Source organism: Zingiber officinale, chromosome 6B, assembly GCF_018446385.1.
Source record: "Zingiber officinale cultivar Zhangliang chromosome 6B, Zo_v1.1, whole genome shotgun sequence".
In the NCBI taxonomy this organism is placed as follows: Eukaryota; Viridiplantae; Streptophyta; class Magnoliopsida; order Zingiberales; family Zingiberaceae; genus Zingiber; species Zingiber officinale.
Genome location: NC_055996.1, coordinates 25,997,456 through 26,015,696, shown reverse-complemented (window position 1 = coordinate 26,015,696; position 18,241 = coordinate 25,997,456). Strand labels below are relative to the sequence as shown.

General features: G+C 34.5%; 1 protein-coding gene across 1 annotated transcript; it reads left to right on the top strand.

The window, feature by feature from the left end:
• Positions 1-784: 784 nt before the first annotated feature.
• LOC121992273 (lon protease homolog 2, peroxisomal-like) lies at positions 785-16,515 on the top strand. The gene is made up of 14 exons (XM_042546529.1): positions 785-1,052; positions 1,136-1,281; positions 1,362-1,523; positions 2,761-2,891; positions 4,467-4,584; positions 4,683-4,957; positions 6,493-6,617; positions 7,954-7,997; positions 11,752-11,883; positions 12,392-12,469; positions 13,626-13,708; positions 13,823-13,945; positions 15,862-15,922; positions 15,992-16,515. Exons 1-14 carry the CDS (start codon positions 788-790, stop codon positions 16,154-16,156), a joined length of 1,908 nt encoding a protein of 635 aa, XP_042402463.1. The 5' UTR covers positions 785-787; the 3' UTR covers positions 16,157-16,515.
• The last annotated feature ends 1,726 nt before the right edge of the window (positions 16,516-18,241 follow it).

The following is an 18,241-nucleotide window of genomic DNA, read 5'->3' as shown; positions in this document are numbered from 1 at the left end:
TTTTTTTTAAAAAAAACAAAAAAGTAAAAAAATTAAAAAAAATAAAAAAACTTTAAAAAAAAAAAAAAAAAAAGCAAACAAAATAAAAAAAATAAAGAAAAACGTAAAAATATAGTAGAATTTAAATAATAATAATTATAATAATAATATTAATTATTATGTATAGTTGATTGTATAATTGAAGGTAATATAATAAAATATTAAACTAGTTTATTTTTTAAAATCTTCCAACAAATAAATTTTTATTGTATTACTTAGATTAATATTCGATGTACATACATTAAATGAGTTGAGTAAGTGGATGATCTAAATGTCTAAATAACCTAAGAGATAAGGTGAATTTGGACGATTAAGATCAATTAAAAAAATTATTCTTATAAAATTTATTCTTTGTATATTCGTTATATACAATTTGGATATTCAGGTACATACGATTCAAACTCCAGCTACAACATTTTTCCTCCAAATAAAGAACGTAATCAAAGGATCCTGAGCTTCTGGACTGGCCATCGGTGCGCTTCCCGATTTACCCTAGTTGTCGATGAGAAACTTCCATATAACCGGACCGATCACTCCAAAGATAGTGCTAACTAGGATTATCATTTTTTTTTCCTTATAATATCCTTATTATAAGAATACTTATTCAATTTCTCTAACAATAACTATATTTATGTAATTTTATTATACGAACTAAACATTTTGGCATTTTTGACATTTGATCGAAACTACAGGGGGTAAAATGTTGATGTACAAACTATTGGGCATTTTCGTGAAAGACACGGGGAGAATGAAATTCTGGCGACGTCTATCGCGTGGCGACGTCTATCGCCGCCTTCTCCTTTCTTGGACGAGGGGTCGCTCGTTCGGTGCTTGTTCCAACTTGCAAGTGATCTCTCGCGAACAGTCAGCAATGCGGCGGGCAGTGAGAGCCGTCGCCGCCGCCGCGGTCATCTCGAAGGCGACGACGAAAATTTCTCGGGTCGCCAAGCCACCGAACTCGGTCTCTCCTCCGGCCTGCCGTTTCCTTCGCTCCTCTCCTGTTGAGCCCTCGAGTAAGAACCTTTCCGTAATTCTAGTTCCTGTGGGCTTCTTCTGGTTTATTAAATTTCTACTTGTCTACTTCGATTTCATGCAGGTCTGCTTTACCAGACTATTTCAGGTATGCGATTTGAATCGGGATCCAGATGGTCATTTGACCACTCTTCGCTTCTTCCGGCCATCTTGTTGATGGGTGCCTTCGGTGCCGGAACGATACGGACATCTTTTGCTGATGCCAACGAGGTTTGTTCCTTTTTTTTTGTCGGCTGTTTATTGGCTTCTCGGTTTCGAGTTGTTCATCTATGCTTTTGATTCGGAGATAGGAGGATCAATATCGCCCCGCCGCGACGCATTCCGCTACTAACTCCGACGAAGTAAAGAAAATGGCCAGTCAAGAAAGGCAACGATTGGAGGAGTTACTGCGAACAAAAAAGATGGAGAATGGGTCGTACCCTCATTACTACCTTTCTGTAAAGGGCCAAAAGGTTTTATGTTTTTTCTTCTCAAATAGTTATTTTCAATATTGAGTTTCTTCCCTGCTTGTTAGCCTGATGTGTTTGTCCGTTGTTTGTTTGAGCTTTGAGTAATTTATTTTGTTTATCATTATGATTCTTATGAATTACGAATTGCCCCTTACATTATCTGGCCTTCCATCAACGCAGTCCTAAGACGAGAGTAGTTAACTTGTAACTGCTTCTAATTTCAACTTTGGAGGCTATTTGTTGGACAACATAATGTTCATTTGGTAACTTGTATTTTAATATATATATATATATTTATTTGTTATTATTATTTTTGGGCAGACTTTGCTGATGAAGATTCATTTAAAACTTCAGAAAGGGCTATGTGACGTAATTGGGAATTGGAGTTGAGAAGGGGTTATGTGAAGAAATTAGGAATTCCTAATACCCTTTAGGTTTTGAGGTTATGTGGACTGCTCAAGTTCCACTGGACTATTTACTTGATACTTGTGGAAGCATCAATTTTTGGCATTAGTATTGATTGAGCAATCGATTAATCTATCCATTTTGGTGCCCCTACACTACACACTTTTTATCCAGACTTCAGACTAGCTTTAATAGATCATCATATAAGACCATCCTGATGTCTAAACGGCTATTAAAATTGATTATTTGAAGTATACAAAAATATTCGGCCTTTGCTGTGAGGAAAATGTGCCATCATCAATTCAATATACTTGTGTATATCCCTTAGCATAGAACGTGCCTCAAAATTAATTGCTTGCTCCTTCGGAAAACATTTTCTGCAGAGCCTAACAATTAACAAAAATCTCTAGTTTGCTTTATTTGGTTGTAATACAACTTTAGTATCATATTAGCACACAGTATATGTTGTCCACTTTCTTCAAAAATAATGTATATGCTGTATGTAATGTACTTGTCATATATTTGCCACCAATAGCTGTGTATTTGTGCCTATTTGTGGCATGCTTTTGTATGGTGGAGCTTGATTAGTTCTTTTTTCTTGAAATTTGCATTCATCATGAATAGATGCTTAAAAGAGGCTATTTTTTATGCTGTTTGGTTTCCCAACAAAATCATACATTGTTTAGGTTGATTTGGTCACTTTAATAGCTTGTGGTTTGTGCAATTCTTAAGAAGATTCTTTAGCATTTCTCAACAATGAATCAACATGTAAATTGTGTTCATTTTTGCCACACCATTGTGGTTACAACTTATTATCTGTGTACCTAATTCCCAGGTCACTCTCAAGTTCCAAGTTCCCCCTTCATGTGAGTGGTCACACCTGATTGTGGATATTGTCAAGAACCTTGGTTTCTCACCTGAGACCAATGGTGGTGGTGCAGAAATGTTATTACGTGCTTGGGATAGGTTTGATGAATAGTATCCAAATTTCCTAAATCTTAGAAGTTAGATCCACTCAGTCCAACTGCAATCATATTTTCTTTTATTCTTGAATATAATGTAAATGTGGTGTAGCTCAAAATCACTGATGGAGATATTTGTATTCATTGCATTCTCATAGATAGGATGCTTTGCCTCAATCATTTAACTTTTTTAGCAATCCAAGTATCCAACCACATGATCTATCCTAAAGCAAAGTTTATTTTTCCTTTAATATGCCTAGGTTGCTTGTTCCTTCTGATTTAATTTTTTACTAGGTGAATATGACAACTATAGTCATGTTAGTTCAAAATCCATCAGTGATGCAACACCAGGCTGCAAGGAGACAAAGCGCTACACTTGCACAATAAATTTCATCCAGCAGAGAATTTTTCTAATTGAAAAGATGGGTACTAGAGGGAGAGTTCAGGTCTTTTTAAAGTCTTTGACCCAATTAAAATTGGAAAATAAGATTAAGCAAACAGAATACTCACTTACCTAAAAGATTCAAACAATTTTATAAATAAGTTCCTTACAACTTAAGAATATAAAATCTTATTAAACTAGAAGTTTTAATCCAATTACCTAAAACTCTCTTTTTGGAGAGTATCTAACTAGAAGATACACATTCAAATGTAACCAAATTCAAATATATCAAACTTTTGACACCTAAAAAAATATGACAATCACCAAAAAATCAACTAAAATTCAAAATTGTTATTCTTGCAAACCAAAGGCACCATATATCCAACATTATCAACTGGGAGATCAATAGATGTAGGTGTTGAATTCACCATAGTTTATTGAGGTTGTGCCAAGTGCTTGACATGGGTGAGGAGGGGTATTTAAAGAGAGCAAATACCAGAAGTATTAAAATGAATGTACTAATCATATTCAAAACAAAATTTCTTAGTTATGTTATTTTTGGCATATTCCTAATTGATGATATTCTAGATAAAATAAACCTAAAGGTTTAACTGTGTAGAGAAATTTTAGAAATGTATATTTTAAATTAATTAGAAACAAAACTCAACATATATACTATATCTTAAGTGCTTGGAAATGAAGAAGTTAGAGGATAGTTAAGTTGGATGGATAAAAAAATTCATACAAGTAAGATTTTTAGATATCTTGAATTTATTGTTCAAGAAAGTTTCCAATAGTCTTCAGATAAGTTGATTAATTTAGTAGAAAGAAATCAAAGAAAACTCAACACAATACAGTTCAAAGTAACCTAAAAGTTTGGATATTAATAGAGACATAACCTATGAGAGTTCAATGTTATGTTACTATCTGTTCAGTCTACTCCAAATAGTTGGGACTCAATTTGTTGGCTGTTGTTATTGTTACAATTTATATAACATCATTCCCAGAAGTATATTGGTTTTTGTATCTGAATTGATCAAAACCCAGCATTACTGGACTTTCTAATACTCATGCTCTTTTTGTGATTATTTGATGCGTGATATAGCCAGAGGTTAAACAAAAACTTGTGCATTTTTTTTTTGATATTTGTAAAATCACATTTCTTCTCCTTTTTTTTTTATACTTATATTATACCAGTGCAGCTGCATGGCAAATAACCCTTAGTCCTTCAGCAATGAAAGAAGTTACCGGAGAAAAGAATGACAATGATCTCTGCATCCTGATTTTTGGCTCCCGATTGGATGCTGAGCATTGTGTCAGTTACTTGTGATCCTAGACTTAGTTTATGTGCTTGTACACCTCTTTAAGTTGTATTCTGTTTCTGAAGTTTCTGTTTTAACTATTTGTTATTAGGAGATTGAGTTCATTAAGCAAGGTAGTTTCAGTGCTTCTGAGCTTGATACTGTCGTTGGTGCATTAAAGTTAGCTGGTGAGAAAGGTGATCCCAAAAAATCATCAAGGGACCAAAAGGATTCCAAGAGAGGCTATAATTACAGCAAACACACTGAAAAATTCTCTGCTTTAGAGGCCATGGGAGTACGAGTATATGGACATGATGAAACTTCAGGTGTCTCTGGTGATGGCTCGATATCATGGGACAATATTGCAGGATATGAGGAGCAAAAACGGTATGTCTTGAGATACACATACTAGTTCATCTATGATGTCAATTGAACTTTTATTTTTTCATGTTCTAATTCTTTTAGAAACGAGTTTAGAATTCTTTTCCGATGATACTATGCCTACTACCATTAGGAAGGGAGTCCTAATTGTTAGGTTCTATATTAGATTAGTTCATGTTTTACAAGTCTATATTGTTCCTAACATTGAACACTATTGATTTTAGATATTTTGGATTTCAACAAAAAGTGATGTTGATATCTGAAAGATGGATGTGTGGAGTTACTTTGAAGGATAAAATAAAATGTACTAACATACAAAAGGAATTAGGTGTGGCTCTAATAGATGATGAAATGACACATAGGTTTCAGATGATTGGACATATTCAAAGGCACTAAATAGATTCTATAGTTAGAGGAGTTGAATTATTATAGGGGAAGGTATTGAGGGGTGGAGGAAGATCAAAGAAAATATTAGTTACCAAAATGATTGAATTGTTTTGAATATTAATAGTGACATTACCTTTCTTGGAGTTCAAATAGAGAGACAGATTAATATAGTGATAACAAACACAGCTTGATATGATGTTCCAAACCTGCTTCCTCTATATAGATGAGCCCAATTTAATAATAAAGTCCCAAAAAAATTTCCTTTTCAACCATATGAATTGTGATGTTGATCTGTTTTCATTTTTGTGTAATATAGTAGCAGTGTAGGACGCTGTGTTGCTCAGTTCATTTAATGGTTTATCTATCTAAGCTATGACTTATGGATTTTTTTTTTTCACCTTTCATATACACATCTAAAGTGATCTACTGTAATACAGAGCATCAGTTCTCACCAGGTGCAAACAGACCATTAGTGCACCAATTACCTAGGATCAAACACCGCTTTCAGTTGAAATCCATTGATCCTTTTCAGGGATTTATAGCGGGATTAGCATATTCTGACACATCGGAAACACTCAGCTCAAAGCGGTACATCTAGTTTGGTGTAATGTAGCTGACAGGATCAGGCATTGCATCCAATATATACACACTGTGCACTTCCTCGTATATGCCCTATGTTGAACTATTTGTATGCATGTGAGCTATCTCACTCAGTTCATCCCCCTCACAAGCTCTCAGAAGTCTGTCTCATTATCTGTAGAGTCTAAAGACCTTAAACTCTTTTTAACTCTCTTAAATCTCTCAATTTTTTGTCCAAAGTAGTCCCACTTTCCAATCCGCTACATGATTGAGAACTGCTTCCTTTGGATGCATCAATATAACTACTTAGGATGTGTTCCTGCATCAAAGATGGTACCATCCTGTGTTGATATAAAAAATATTATGGGTACAAAAATTATAAACCTTCCTAAATACCTCAGTTGGTATTTATCTTCGTTCCTTTTATTGGAAGCAATGTGTTGAAGCTAATTGATAGTATCTGTTGTCTGAGCTCATAGTAAAACTTAGTCGGATGATGCTTTTTATTTATCAGACAAAGTACTTTTTTAAATGCATTTAACATTTATCAACCCAATTCTGATTGGATCTTGCAGTGAAATAGAGGATTCTATACTGCTGGCATTGCAACGCCCTGAAGTATATGACGATATTGCTCGTGGAACTCGTTGTAAATTTGAATCTAATCGACCACGAGCTGTGCTTTTTGAAGGGCCTCCAGGTCTGTTCTCAACTTGTGTATACATATTCATTCTTATGTTGGAATAAGTCTAGTATTATAGTTCTGATTAGGCTCTGTTTGAACAATTTGTTGAGTAATGCTGTTCTGTTAGATATAGAAATCAGAACAATTATCCTGCTATTTCAATTCCAAAATTCTGAACTTAAAGGAGTGTGTTTCTCCAATAAAAAGCACAATTTGAATGGGATCATATCAGTGACAGTGCATGTGGGCAAACAATAGAAAACATTGAGTCTTAATGCCCTTATGGAATTGTATTTCTGGAAAAAAATATTAGTATGCAAAAGAAATTAAATTTCATAAATCAGATTAAAGTTACACCATTCAATTGCAACTTCGTCTATTTTCTTAATATTTTTTGTTTCATCTGTCATGGTGTTTGCACCTGCACCAACATTAGAGTTGGTAGATTACTCAAGATGAGCGGCTACATTATTAACAAAATTTCAAATTCCAAAATCTAGAAATGTCTTTTCTTTCTGTACTTTGAATACCCACATTAAAATTAAAATAAAATTTGACTTAATATCTATCAACTTGTCAAATGGAAGGTCATGATCAAATGCCATGAAGATACAAGATTAGATGATTGCTGGTTTCCAATCTTGAGCATAATTCCATGATCAATCATGTATTTTCATCATTTTACTTTTTTTTTTTAGTTTGGTGTGAACCTATTTGCTCGATGCTTAGATAAGATCTATTTTAAATGGATGATTTTGCATGAACCTTTTAAATTTTGCACACCGTTTTTCTGAACATTCTACTGAATATTTGTTTTAGACACTGACGTTCCTGTTAGTGTGTTCCTATTGGTGTTTATTTTGACTTGTAATCTGTGGTTCCATATGCATTTATTTTCCTCTATGATTGATACTAGTTGTTGGAGAAAAGTTGCTCTGTGATATAGTGTTTACTTATAGGTTTTGTCTTCTACTATATACATTTTTTTGGTTTCTTTCTTTATGCGTGTATGTCAATAGCATGTGATGCAAATGAACAGTATTCTTTCTAATAGGTTTTATAATTTTTTTATATGTTTAAGCGAGGATTCTCATTTCATGGTGAGAATTTTAAAAGTTTCCATTTTCTCTTTTGTTAGTATTATGTTGTTATGGAAATCATTCTCCAACTTGACTTACACTGCTTTATGTAACTTGTCTATAGGAGAACTCACAATGTTTTCAAATACAAAATCTTATAAAGATCTAGCATGAATACATTCATGCACACTCAAAAAATTAAATGTTTTAATTTACTTTTGTTGAGTTCTAATTTTTTATTACTTAAATCAAACTGGTGTTATGGAAATCAGGAACTGGGAAAACGTCTTCTGCTCGAGTAATTGCTAAACAAGCTGTATGTCTTCTATTTTTGTTCTTAATGTAGATAGACTTTATAAATTCTCTTTTAAATACTATATTTTGAGTTTTCCTTATTTTTACTCTTTTCCGTCTAATAGTCAGGTCTTTTTGGCTTACTTATTTGTATAATTTCTGAATAAATGTCAAGCTTGCCTTTGCATCTTTCATGACAGAATCATTAGTTGAAGGTGTTAATGTTTGCTGTTGTCATGACCCATTAACTTGTCAAGCCCAACCACCACCCTAACCCTCTGTTCGGATGGAGTGAGGGAAGGTTCATTAACGGAAGGGGAAGGGAGGGAGTGAGGGGAAGTAAAGTATTTAACTTCTCCTTGTTTGGGAGGGAGGAAAGGTTCATTAACGTAATATGTGTTACTTTGTTTGAGAGGAAAGGAAGGGGAATGAAGGTTAAATAGATAAAGTTACAAAAATACCCAAACTTTTTCAATTATAAAATTTTCATAATATTAATATTTATTTTATAAATATAAATTAGATATTTTTAATAATAAAATTAATTTTTTATATTATCATTTAAATTAGTTATTTTTTTTAATAAAAATTATTTTTTTATACTATTCATAACAAAATAATAAATTACCGATAATCAAGTAATTAAATGAAAAATAATGAAAATAATAATTTTAGAAACCTTAAACAAAAAAATTTGAAAGATAACAACGAGAATTTCTATACTTTAAAAACTTATTAAATTTTGATGAAAAAATTTAAAAATAATAAATGTCCTCTTAAATTTTGACGACAAAAATGATTTCTCCCTTCAATTCAGTTAGAAGACGTGTCGGATCTCCTCCTCTAATAATCTGGCAGCAAGCGAGATGTGAAGAATGCGAGGAAATTGAACTCCGGCGACATAGCAAAATTAGAAATTGGAACATTTCTTAAACTATTAAGAAAAGGGATAAAATTGGAATAAATTTTTTTTTGATTTCCCTTCCCCTTCCTTACACCCCAATTCGGGGTGTAAGAAAATCGCTCTTTCCATGAGTAACGAAGGTTAAAGCTTATCATTCCTTACCTTTCCTTCCCCTTTCTCACTCCTTCCCAAACGAGGTTCAAAATTCCCCTTCCCCTTATTTCCCCTTCCTTCCCCTTCCCTCACCTCCTCCCAAACAGACCATAAAATGCGTAAGCCCTAGCTAATAGCAGCTAAATCATCTAAATATTATAAAGCCCTTCTGTTAACCCACAACTCACCATGTGAACTAAATTGAGGTCTTAAAATCTCATCCAATTGAAGCTTGATGTCCATGTCAAGACTCAAACTATTAACTCCTAATCTAGAATCCTTCACAATGATGGCATGTGAGGTCCGATGCTTGCTACATCATTATGCAGGCAACCCTTTTCAATACATCACCATGATTAGTCCTGCTCAACCTATTGTCATGACCCACTTAGATGGTAAAATTGACCATTAGCTTATTAGGCCCAACCACAAGCCTAAAATGTTTAACCTAAGCTATTACTAGCTAATTCATTTAACCTTGTAAAGCTCCTATGTTAGTCCATAATTCATCATATGGTACTAAATTGGGGTGTTACAATAGTCCTCTATTTGAAATTGTTATCTTCAGATATTGGGAAAAGAGGGTATTGTGTTGGTTCACAATGAAATTAAATCATTACATGAGTATAGATACTCTAACACTCTCCTTAAATTAGAGCATAGACACTATCTTTGTTTAGCTTGTTACATAAACTAACTAAACAAATTCTCATAAAGAAAAAACATAATCTAAATGTGAAAATAATGAATGGAAATATGATGCTCATAGGAAAGTGAAACAAAACTTACGGAGTTTACAAAACACACAAAGATCCCTATAGTATTTGATGAGTAAGGATATGAAATAAGTTGATAGCACGCAGGTAGTTGGGTCAAGTAGAGGCTATTTGTGGTGGTGCTCATGTCTGTATGATGTTAGATTTTGCAGGTTGTTGGAGCACAAGTAGAGACTAATTATGGTGGTGCTTGTGTCAACATGAAGGCCTCATAGTCACAATGAGTGTAGAGAGTAAAGGCTTCTCTCATTTTCTTGTTTTGAGTTGCTTTCAAGTTTTAGGAAGGTTGTTTGCTCTCGGATGGTTCAATGTCATGGGACATTTGAATTCATATGACATGGGTCACTTGACTGAGCTGCTTCAACTGGTATAAACCTGTGCAAGTAGCTCAAACACGAACAAGTATGTGAAGCAACTCTTGAAGAGGTGTTGCCGGAATGCAAAAGAGGTTCATGTGATGAATTTTAGGTTTGCACATTGAGAATCACATAATATTTGCACAATCAAATAGTGCAATGGCTTGCACAGGTGGTGATGGCACCTTGCTAGCACATTGTTTATGCATGCAGTGCATTATCCGGTGACACATAGAAGTGTTGCTATGTCTAACAAGGAAGTGGGTCTGCATGAAGTTTGCTCATGCTGACACAGAGATGACGCTTGTTGAGTGGATCTCATGGTGGTCTCAAGAAGAGGATTCGACCTCCATCATGCCCTTGACAAGATGCTCCTTCTTTGCCTCCACTAGTTCCATCACCATGAGTCGACAATCAATAGATAATTACAACTAACCATTGTGTAACTTGTTAGTGTAGGAGCAGCCTAGTGTTGGTGTGGCTCCATGTATGCATCACATGCAGAGCTTCCATCTGCAAGTGAGAGAGCTTCAATGATTCATGCACAAGCAAGACAGAGAGTGTGGATCAAGAGATGAGAGGAGGCTCCCATCCTTTCCCCTAATGGGAAAACTATAACCCTAAAAAGGGACTCTAATATCACATAGAATTTTGTAAAAAGATACTACCAAGTTGTATCATGACAAAACCCAAAAGCTATAAATATTGTAGAAGCTAATCCACTTGACCAATAATCATGTTAATCAAATCTAGTACTTCTAACAATATAACGTAGTCATATTTTCTTGATGTTTACTAGATCATATAGAGTAATGACATTCTAATCTATAGTCTATACTAGTAATCTTGTGAAATGCTCAAAACTTTACCTCTTTGGCATTACTTAAAGCCTATGAATCCAATTATTTCACTACAAAAAGATGAGGATTTAACCGCAATTAATATTAAATAGTTGTCACTAAAAAATTTTTTGGTGATAATTTTATTTATCAAAAATAAAAAAAGGAGCAGAGCCTGCTTATATTGGAATGGACTCATACCCTACCCGAGGACCTATTTGGTTATGAAAGTAGCTCTACCGTTAAGAGAAGGGAATCAGATAGAGTACTTCTTTCCTTGCACAAGAAGGCAATTATGTTCATATACACTGCTGCTGCTGCTGTTTGATTCTTTTCTTGATAAAGTATAACCAGTGGGATCCCATCCAGTAGCTCTAATCTTATAATTCCTGGCTGCTATTTCTTATATTAACTGCGTATTTAGTGATGATATTAAGTAACAAAAAATTGTCATTAATACACTTTTTTATAGTGGTTCTTGTGAAGAAGACATATGTTGATAAGTTTGAGTTAGTCAAGATAATGCAGGTTGATGGGAAGAATTTCTTGGTAGTTTAGCTCCACAAGCTACCATGTAGCAACTAAGTTGTGGAAACAATTTCTATACTGAGGGAAAGTATAGAGCTACTACTGTAGTACTGTTATACATTTCATTGAAAGAAGATTTCTTTATTTTAGGCCAAATTTTTATGCGCTAAATATAGTTATGCTTCACATACTTTATTTACTTCAACTATTTCTCTTGCAGGGAGTTCCCTTGCTATATGTTCCTCTAGAAGTTATCATGTCAAAATATTATGGTGAAAGTGAGCGCCTGTTGGGGAATGTATTTTCTCTTGCTAATGAACTTCAAAATGGAGCAATAATATTTCTTGATGAGGTACTTTGCACATTGTATAAGACTATAAGTTACACATGTTAAACTGGCACCTACTTCTTTTAATTATGATAGTTGATAATCTTGACACAAAATATATGATTACCAACATATGAACTTGCAAAAGAAAGTAAACTTTGTTGTAGATTTGAGGCATATTTAAAACCAGGCTGAGGTGTGATGCAGAGGCAGACCGGAGAACCTCTTCTCTTCAATTTTCTTTCCACATGCATGCTAAAATTTTACAGGGTGTCACTGTTTGACATTTGTATGAAAGGGTGAATGAAAGTCCAATTATTGCAACAGATGAATATAGTTCACAAATGGCTTATTCAATATTTTGAAGCAGATGATTTGTTAAGAATCAACATTGGCTTAATTACTATTGATACAGCTGTTCTATAGCTATGAGCTCATTTGTCAGTGAATTATTCAACTAATAAATATCTTTTTTATGAAATTTTCACAAGTTAGCTATTTTCTTATCATCATATGCTCATATTTCATACAGGTGGATTCTTTTGCTACTTCACGAGAAAGTGATATTCATGAAGCTACCCGCAGGATTTTGTCAGTACTATTGCGCCAGGTTAGTGTATTTATTGTTTTAGATGTTGATTTCTCTATTATTATCTTTACTTTTTAATATTTTTTGTTGCACTTGCATGGGTTTCTTTGTACTTTCTTCTTTTCCTTGCTATCCTTTGATAATCAAGAATACTGTTTTTAGATGTAGCAAATATATAACTATGATATCTTCTGCTTAGCCTTGTTCAGGCTGAACTCCTAGTTGTCTTCATAATCTTTTCAGTGTGTGACAGCCAGCACATAAATGTCTAAACTGGCAAGCAAAAATCTTTTGTTGGGTGAAGTTTCAACTAAACAGATGCCTGTCTGAAATAAATGTGATTTCTCTATCTCCTTATCAGCATCATACCGCATCTAAACTAAGGTTTAAACCACTGGCGAATAATGTTTTGACAACTTGTTGAACTGAGCTAGGAATGGTGTAACCCATAAGAAAAAATAATTAGAAATTTTGATCCCTAAAACAATCAGCACTAATGAGCATGATGCCGTGTAGTAGGGTTTTGTTGTATTTTGTTGCTTGATTGTTTCATAGTTCATATGAGTTAGACAAGCTAAAAGGATTGTGAGACATGTTTTTCTTTTCCTCTTCATGGTGATGCTTTGTTAATTTCATACATTGTTTATGCTACATTTGTCATCTACTAGTAACAGGACTTAATGCCTGTACTTTTTACAAAATAAAAATATCTGTAACTTTGTCTTGCATTATAACGGAGCATTATGTATTACCACATGATTTTTTTTTCATCTTCCTTGTGTTTATTCTGAGGTCAGGATGGTGATGTTCCACCAGATTGTTTGTGTGAAAAAGTTTGAAGAAATCCTGACAAATCTTTGTGGCTTTTCTCATTTGTTTTTGCCTATGGTTACTTTAGAATGTATATAATATCAGTATGTAGTGTTTCATTATTTTTCTATGCAATTAAATCGTACCTACAGAACAAATAGACGGTGTAAGTGTAATCGTGAAGTTGTTCGTTTAGCAGTCTTGTTCCTTTTTCTTGTAGGGTAGGCTGCTAAATTGGTCCCTCCCTAACCTTTTATTGGGAAACTCATGCCTTATCACCAGACATTATGTGGTCACGTAGACAGTATTTTTTTATCCCTATATCTTTGTCAACCAGTCAGTTGACCCATTTGTTGGTTGTTTCCAGATTGATGGTTTTGAACAGGAAACACAAGTGGTTATTATAGCTGCAACAAATAGAAGACAAGATCTGGATCCTGCTCTTATAAGGTGCAAGGATTTGCAATCTGGCCATCTCTCATACTTTTATAATTGTCTAAACATGCTATTCAGATACTTATAAACTGCATGCTGGGTTTCAACTCTTAATTTTCTTTCTTCCAGCCGCTTTGATTCTACCATTATGTTTTCCCTACCGGATTTACAAACTCGTGTCGAGATAGCTGCTCAATATGCAAAGCACCTGTTGAAGACCGAATTACTACTGCTAGCTTCCGCTACAGAAGGGTATCTTAGTATTTTTTTTCGCCTTCTATGTGCATTTGGTCAAAGGACTACACTATTTTAGTCAAGTGGAAAATCATGAAAAGGCAAAGGTACTTCCAAGAAAAAACAGGACAAGGATGTCTGGCACAACAACCTACCTTTCTCAATCTCTCATCAAGTTAGAAGCTTTAATAATTAGATAGTTCCATGTTGATATTATAAGGGAATTTTTAGTCTACAAATTGCATTAATTAGTGAGGCCTTTATGCCATGGAAATCCATAGATGATACAATCCTGACATTCTCAATATCTGGGAATAGTTAGAATTATGGTTGCTATGGCATCCGTATTTATAATAATTGTTAAGGATATCAAAGCACAGATTGACCTATTTAATAATAGCTTGTGTTAAGTGGTATCCAGTCAGATTTAGTATGATACTAGAGCTGGAAGTCTTGTGTAATTCAAGCAATATATTTTTTGGTTGAGTCAATCCCTGTCTCAGACTTGGGTTATAGTCCTATCTCATCAAGCATAGGAAGCACTGATCAAAGTTTAGTGTACTTTGGACTCGTTTCAAACAGTTTAAGATTTTAAACAGCTGATCACCCACTCAAATTTAACATTGATGAAACTAGTGGCAAAAAGGTGAAGCGCTCGACCCAGCGCCTCCGCTAGCTCGTCCTAGGACCAACACGGAGGAGATAAATCACGATGATTGAGGAGGCAAGTGGATATGGGGGTTACACGGGTTGCAGGGATTTATGCCCCGCTAGCCCTGAGATTCCCCTCGACCTCAAGTGGCAAACCTCCATCCACTTACCACCTCAGCTATGTCCGTGGGGGCAACATTGATGAAAACTAGATTGCACAAGAGGGAGTCAATAGAGGAAGATTTCAGCACCAGATGGAAAAGTGTGATAGGAAAAAGATACTAGATTATTATAAGATGAAAAACTGTCATATTCCTAAACAGTAGGGAAAGGTAAAGGAATGTGCTAAAACAAGCAATTGGAATGCAAAGAGCAAGGGTGCTTGCCTAATTCTGATTGCAGGGATTCAAAATTTATATCTAAACCTGTCCCATTTACTTATCTTGGTCATGCACCAAATGTTCTTGCTATAGAAGTGAAACATGCTAGGGCGCTGAGGATTTTGTTAATGCCTTCTAAACTGATACCCAGATTACCAAATAACAAAAGCACAAGGCACCTCACCTTTGTTCTGTCTTTTTCCTGGTAGCTCCCACTTGATTAACCATCTATTCTGGGCTGATCAATCGATGCCAACATTGGGAGGTTTTTTGATCTTCAGCTCGAGTCTCATAAAGATCCTAATTAGCTGTGTACTTAGGGTGTAACTACTTATTGATTTTTTGGGTTTCTCATTGAAGGCAAGGTCTAAACTTGAATTTTTATATGCCCAACAAGTTGCAGTTGATTTAATGAAGATGGATTACATCACAAAGGATAATTTATGTTACTTCTGATATTGACTCAATTGCAAATATCATTTTTCTTCACATGCTTAAATAAAGATCGGTGCTTCCATCTACTAACAAGTTGCCATGCTACAACGTAAATAGTATGTTTATTCAAATTCCCTGCAGTTATTATTTTATATCCAATTTCCACACTTCTTTATGATCAAGCTGGTCAACGACTTTTTGTAACAAGGCTGTACTTATTCAAAAGGTTTGTTTGATCAAATTGTCAAATCCTGACAAAGGAATTACATAGATAGAAACCAAATCCCCTGATGATAACAACATAGCCTGCATGAGATAATAACTTAACGTTTCTTTTTTTGTTTTTATTATTTATATTATTTTTACCTTGATAAATTAGGACCTTCCCACGTCTAGATTGCTTGTAGCTGCTGGTCATGTGAATATTTGCACCTATGATTTACTCTTTTTTTTTCATGTGATGGGTAGCATGTCTGGAAGAGATATCAGGGATGTCTGTCAACAAGCAGAACGGCATTGGGCATCAAAGGTATCATTTCTATCATGGCACTTAGTTTTCTATATTTCAATCAATGGAAGTAGCATATGCTTGCCGCAGGTGATAAGAGGGCAAGCACCAAAAAATGATGAAGGAACACTAAAACTTCCACCTATTGAGGAGTATATTCAGTGTGCTGAGAAGCGCCGTGAAGCTTTGTTAGTAGCCGCCCCCACTGTATCTCAAAGCTCCAGGTTTATGTGGAAGCCCTCTGCTCTTGCATGAGAGAAGATTGCCCATTGAGTTCATAAAGTGTGATAAAGAGGAATAGGCCTAACCGCCCCTACCTATCTTTTCTAAAGGTTGAATCTCCTTATCTCGAAGGGTCTTATTCACACAGGATACTGATGTAAAGTAGTAGTGAAGATCTGAATGCTGAGTCATCAATTTTTCAGTGATTTAATCAACCAGTGAACTCAAATATCTGTTAGTCCATAGGTTATAATATCATCTGGATCATAAACTATTTATTTCCTGCTAATTTCGTTGATAGCTATGTTGCAAGGGAATTGGTTGTTAAATATGTGCGCATGTAGCATGGATTAATCTATAGAGGTTCATGTTTATATGGTTCCTTTGTGGAATTTTTTATTACATTATAATTAATTTTTTTATGAAGGTAAATATATATATGGTAAGCAAAATGTACAATGCTGTCCTAGAATAGCTGCTTAAGTATCATATCTGAGTAGATATTTAAGGATATGTATACTTGCACTTCTATTTTTCTAAATACCAGTTCTACGTCAAAATTAACACCCTTAAACTTACTCCGGTTACTTACCATTCATACATAGTGAATCATAGAAGACATGATAATATGTTGGACCTTTGTCAGGTTGTTGGTCTCCCTTATTGTTGTCTAAAGGCCCTCAGTATCCTCTGATACACGAACATCTCAAAATTGATTTTCTTCCAAAGTTCTTATGTTTTTGTGTATCCTCCGATAAGTGAACATCTCAAAATTGATTCTCTTCCAAAGTTCACATGTTTTTGTGTCCCTTCTACCTGTCCACAAAATATGCATCTCCTATCGTCCATTTCCAAGTAATTCAGCTTGTCTCTGACGGGGAGCATCTTGTGTATCAATATCCACACTACCTGTCTCTGACGGGGAGCATCCTGTGTATCAACATCCATATTATAAATGCATGGCTGGCTGAGGTAGTTCTTCCATACGCGGCTCACCCATGGATTCCTTAGACTCACTCCCCTAAAGAAATCAGAAGTCTTCCTTGTTCCCCTGCCGTCTATCCAGACCATGATGCCAGCCACTGCCCTACTCAGAGGAACCAGCTGTAGTATAAATGCAAGGCTGGCTGAGGTAGTTCTTCCATAAGCGGCTCACCCATGGATTCCTTGGACTCACTCCCCTTAAGAAATCATAAGTCTTCCTTGTTCCCCTGCCGTCTATCCAAACCATGATGCCAGCCACTGCTCTACTCAGAGGAACCAGCTGTATCTAGGATGTTGTCTTTGATATGCAGGGTTTTCTTTATTAGTTGCTTTGCTTGTCATGCCAATAAGCCCACATGTATGAGGTATGTGTTGTGAATCCATCTGATTCGTGAGATATCCTACTTCTCCTCAATTTTCTACAGTACTTTAGCTAGTATCGTTAATTTTTCTGTAATATTTTTAAGTAAATCATCCATTTTATTAAAATTAAATAATTATTTTCATTACACACTATATTAACTATCCTAAAATTTCTATTATCTTTATTTATTTTTATTATTTTCTACTCTCTTCTATTTTCTATTATATCTTCTCTAATATACTTTTTATTACTCAATCTATTTCCTTTAATTTTTCTCTCTTTCAAATTAAATAATATTTTAATATTTAGGAAATAAATTTCATTCTCTAAATTTAGATAAGTATTATTCATAAAATCTAAATTTAGGGAATGAATATGGTAACTGATGTAAAATTTTTTTACATAAAATATAAAATTTAAGATAAATTCTGTGTTTAGAGAAACTGATATGGATGTTCTAAAGTTTCATATGTCATATTTCTTGTCTTATTATCAAGGAAAAATAGGGGTGACAATTCGGATCGGGTTCGGGTTGACGGGTTGGAACATCAAAATCCGAACCCGACCTGATTAACATTTTGGGTCAAATTATTTAACTTGATCCTGACTCGTTTATCTATATTAGACCTAAACTTGGCCTAAAATGATCCACAACCTAAATCCAACCTCAACCCGATCCAAAATAATTCATTTATAAAAATATATTCATCTTAACCTAAATCAACCTGAATTCAATCCGAAAAGATTAATTTTATAAAAATATACTTATT

Excerpts from the sequence above, each read along its gene's own strand:
- LOC121992273 (XM_042546529.1), top strand. The coding sequence starts at position 788 with ATGAAATTCTGGCGACGTCTATCGCGTGGCGACGTCTATCGCCGCCTT. Across the intron at positions 12,470-13,625 it reads TGTCAGTACTATTGCGCCAG|ATTGATGGTTTTGAACAGGA; the intron begins GTTAGTGTATTT and ends GGTTGTTTCCAG. Across the intron at positions 13,709-13,822 it reads CTGGATCCTGCTCTTATAAG|CCGCTTTGATTCTACCATTA; the intron begins GTGCAAGGATTT and ends TCTTTCTTCCAG.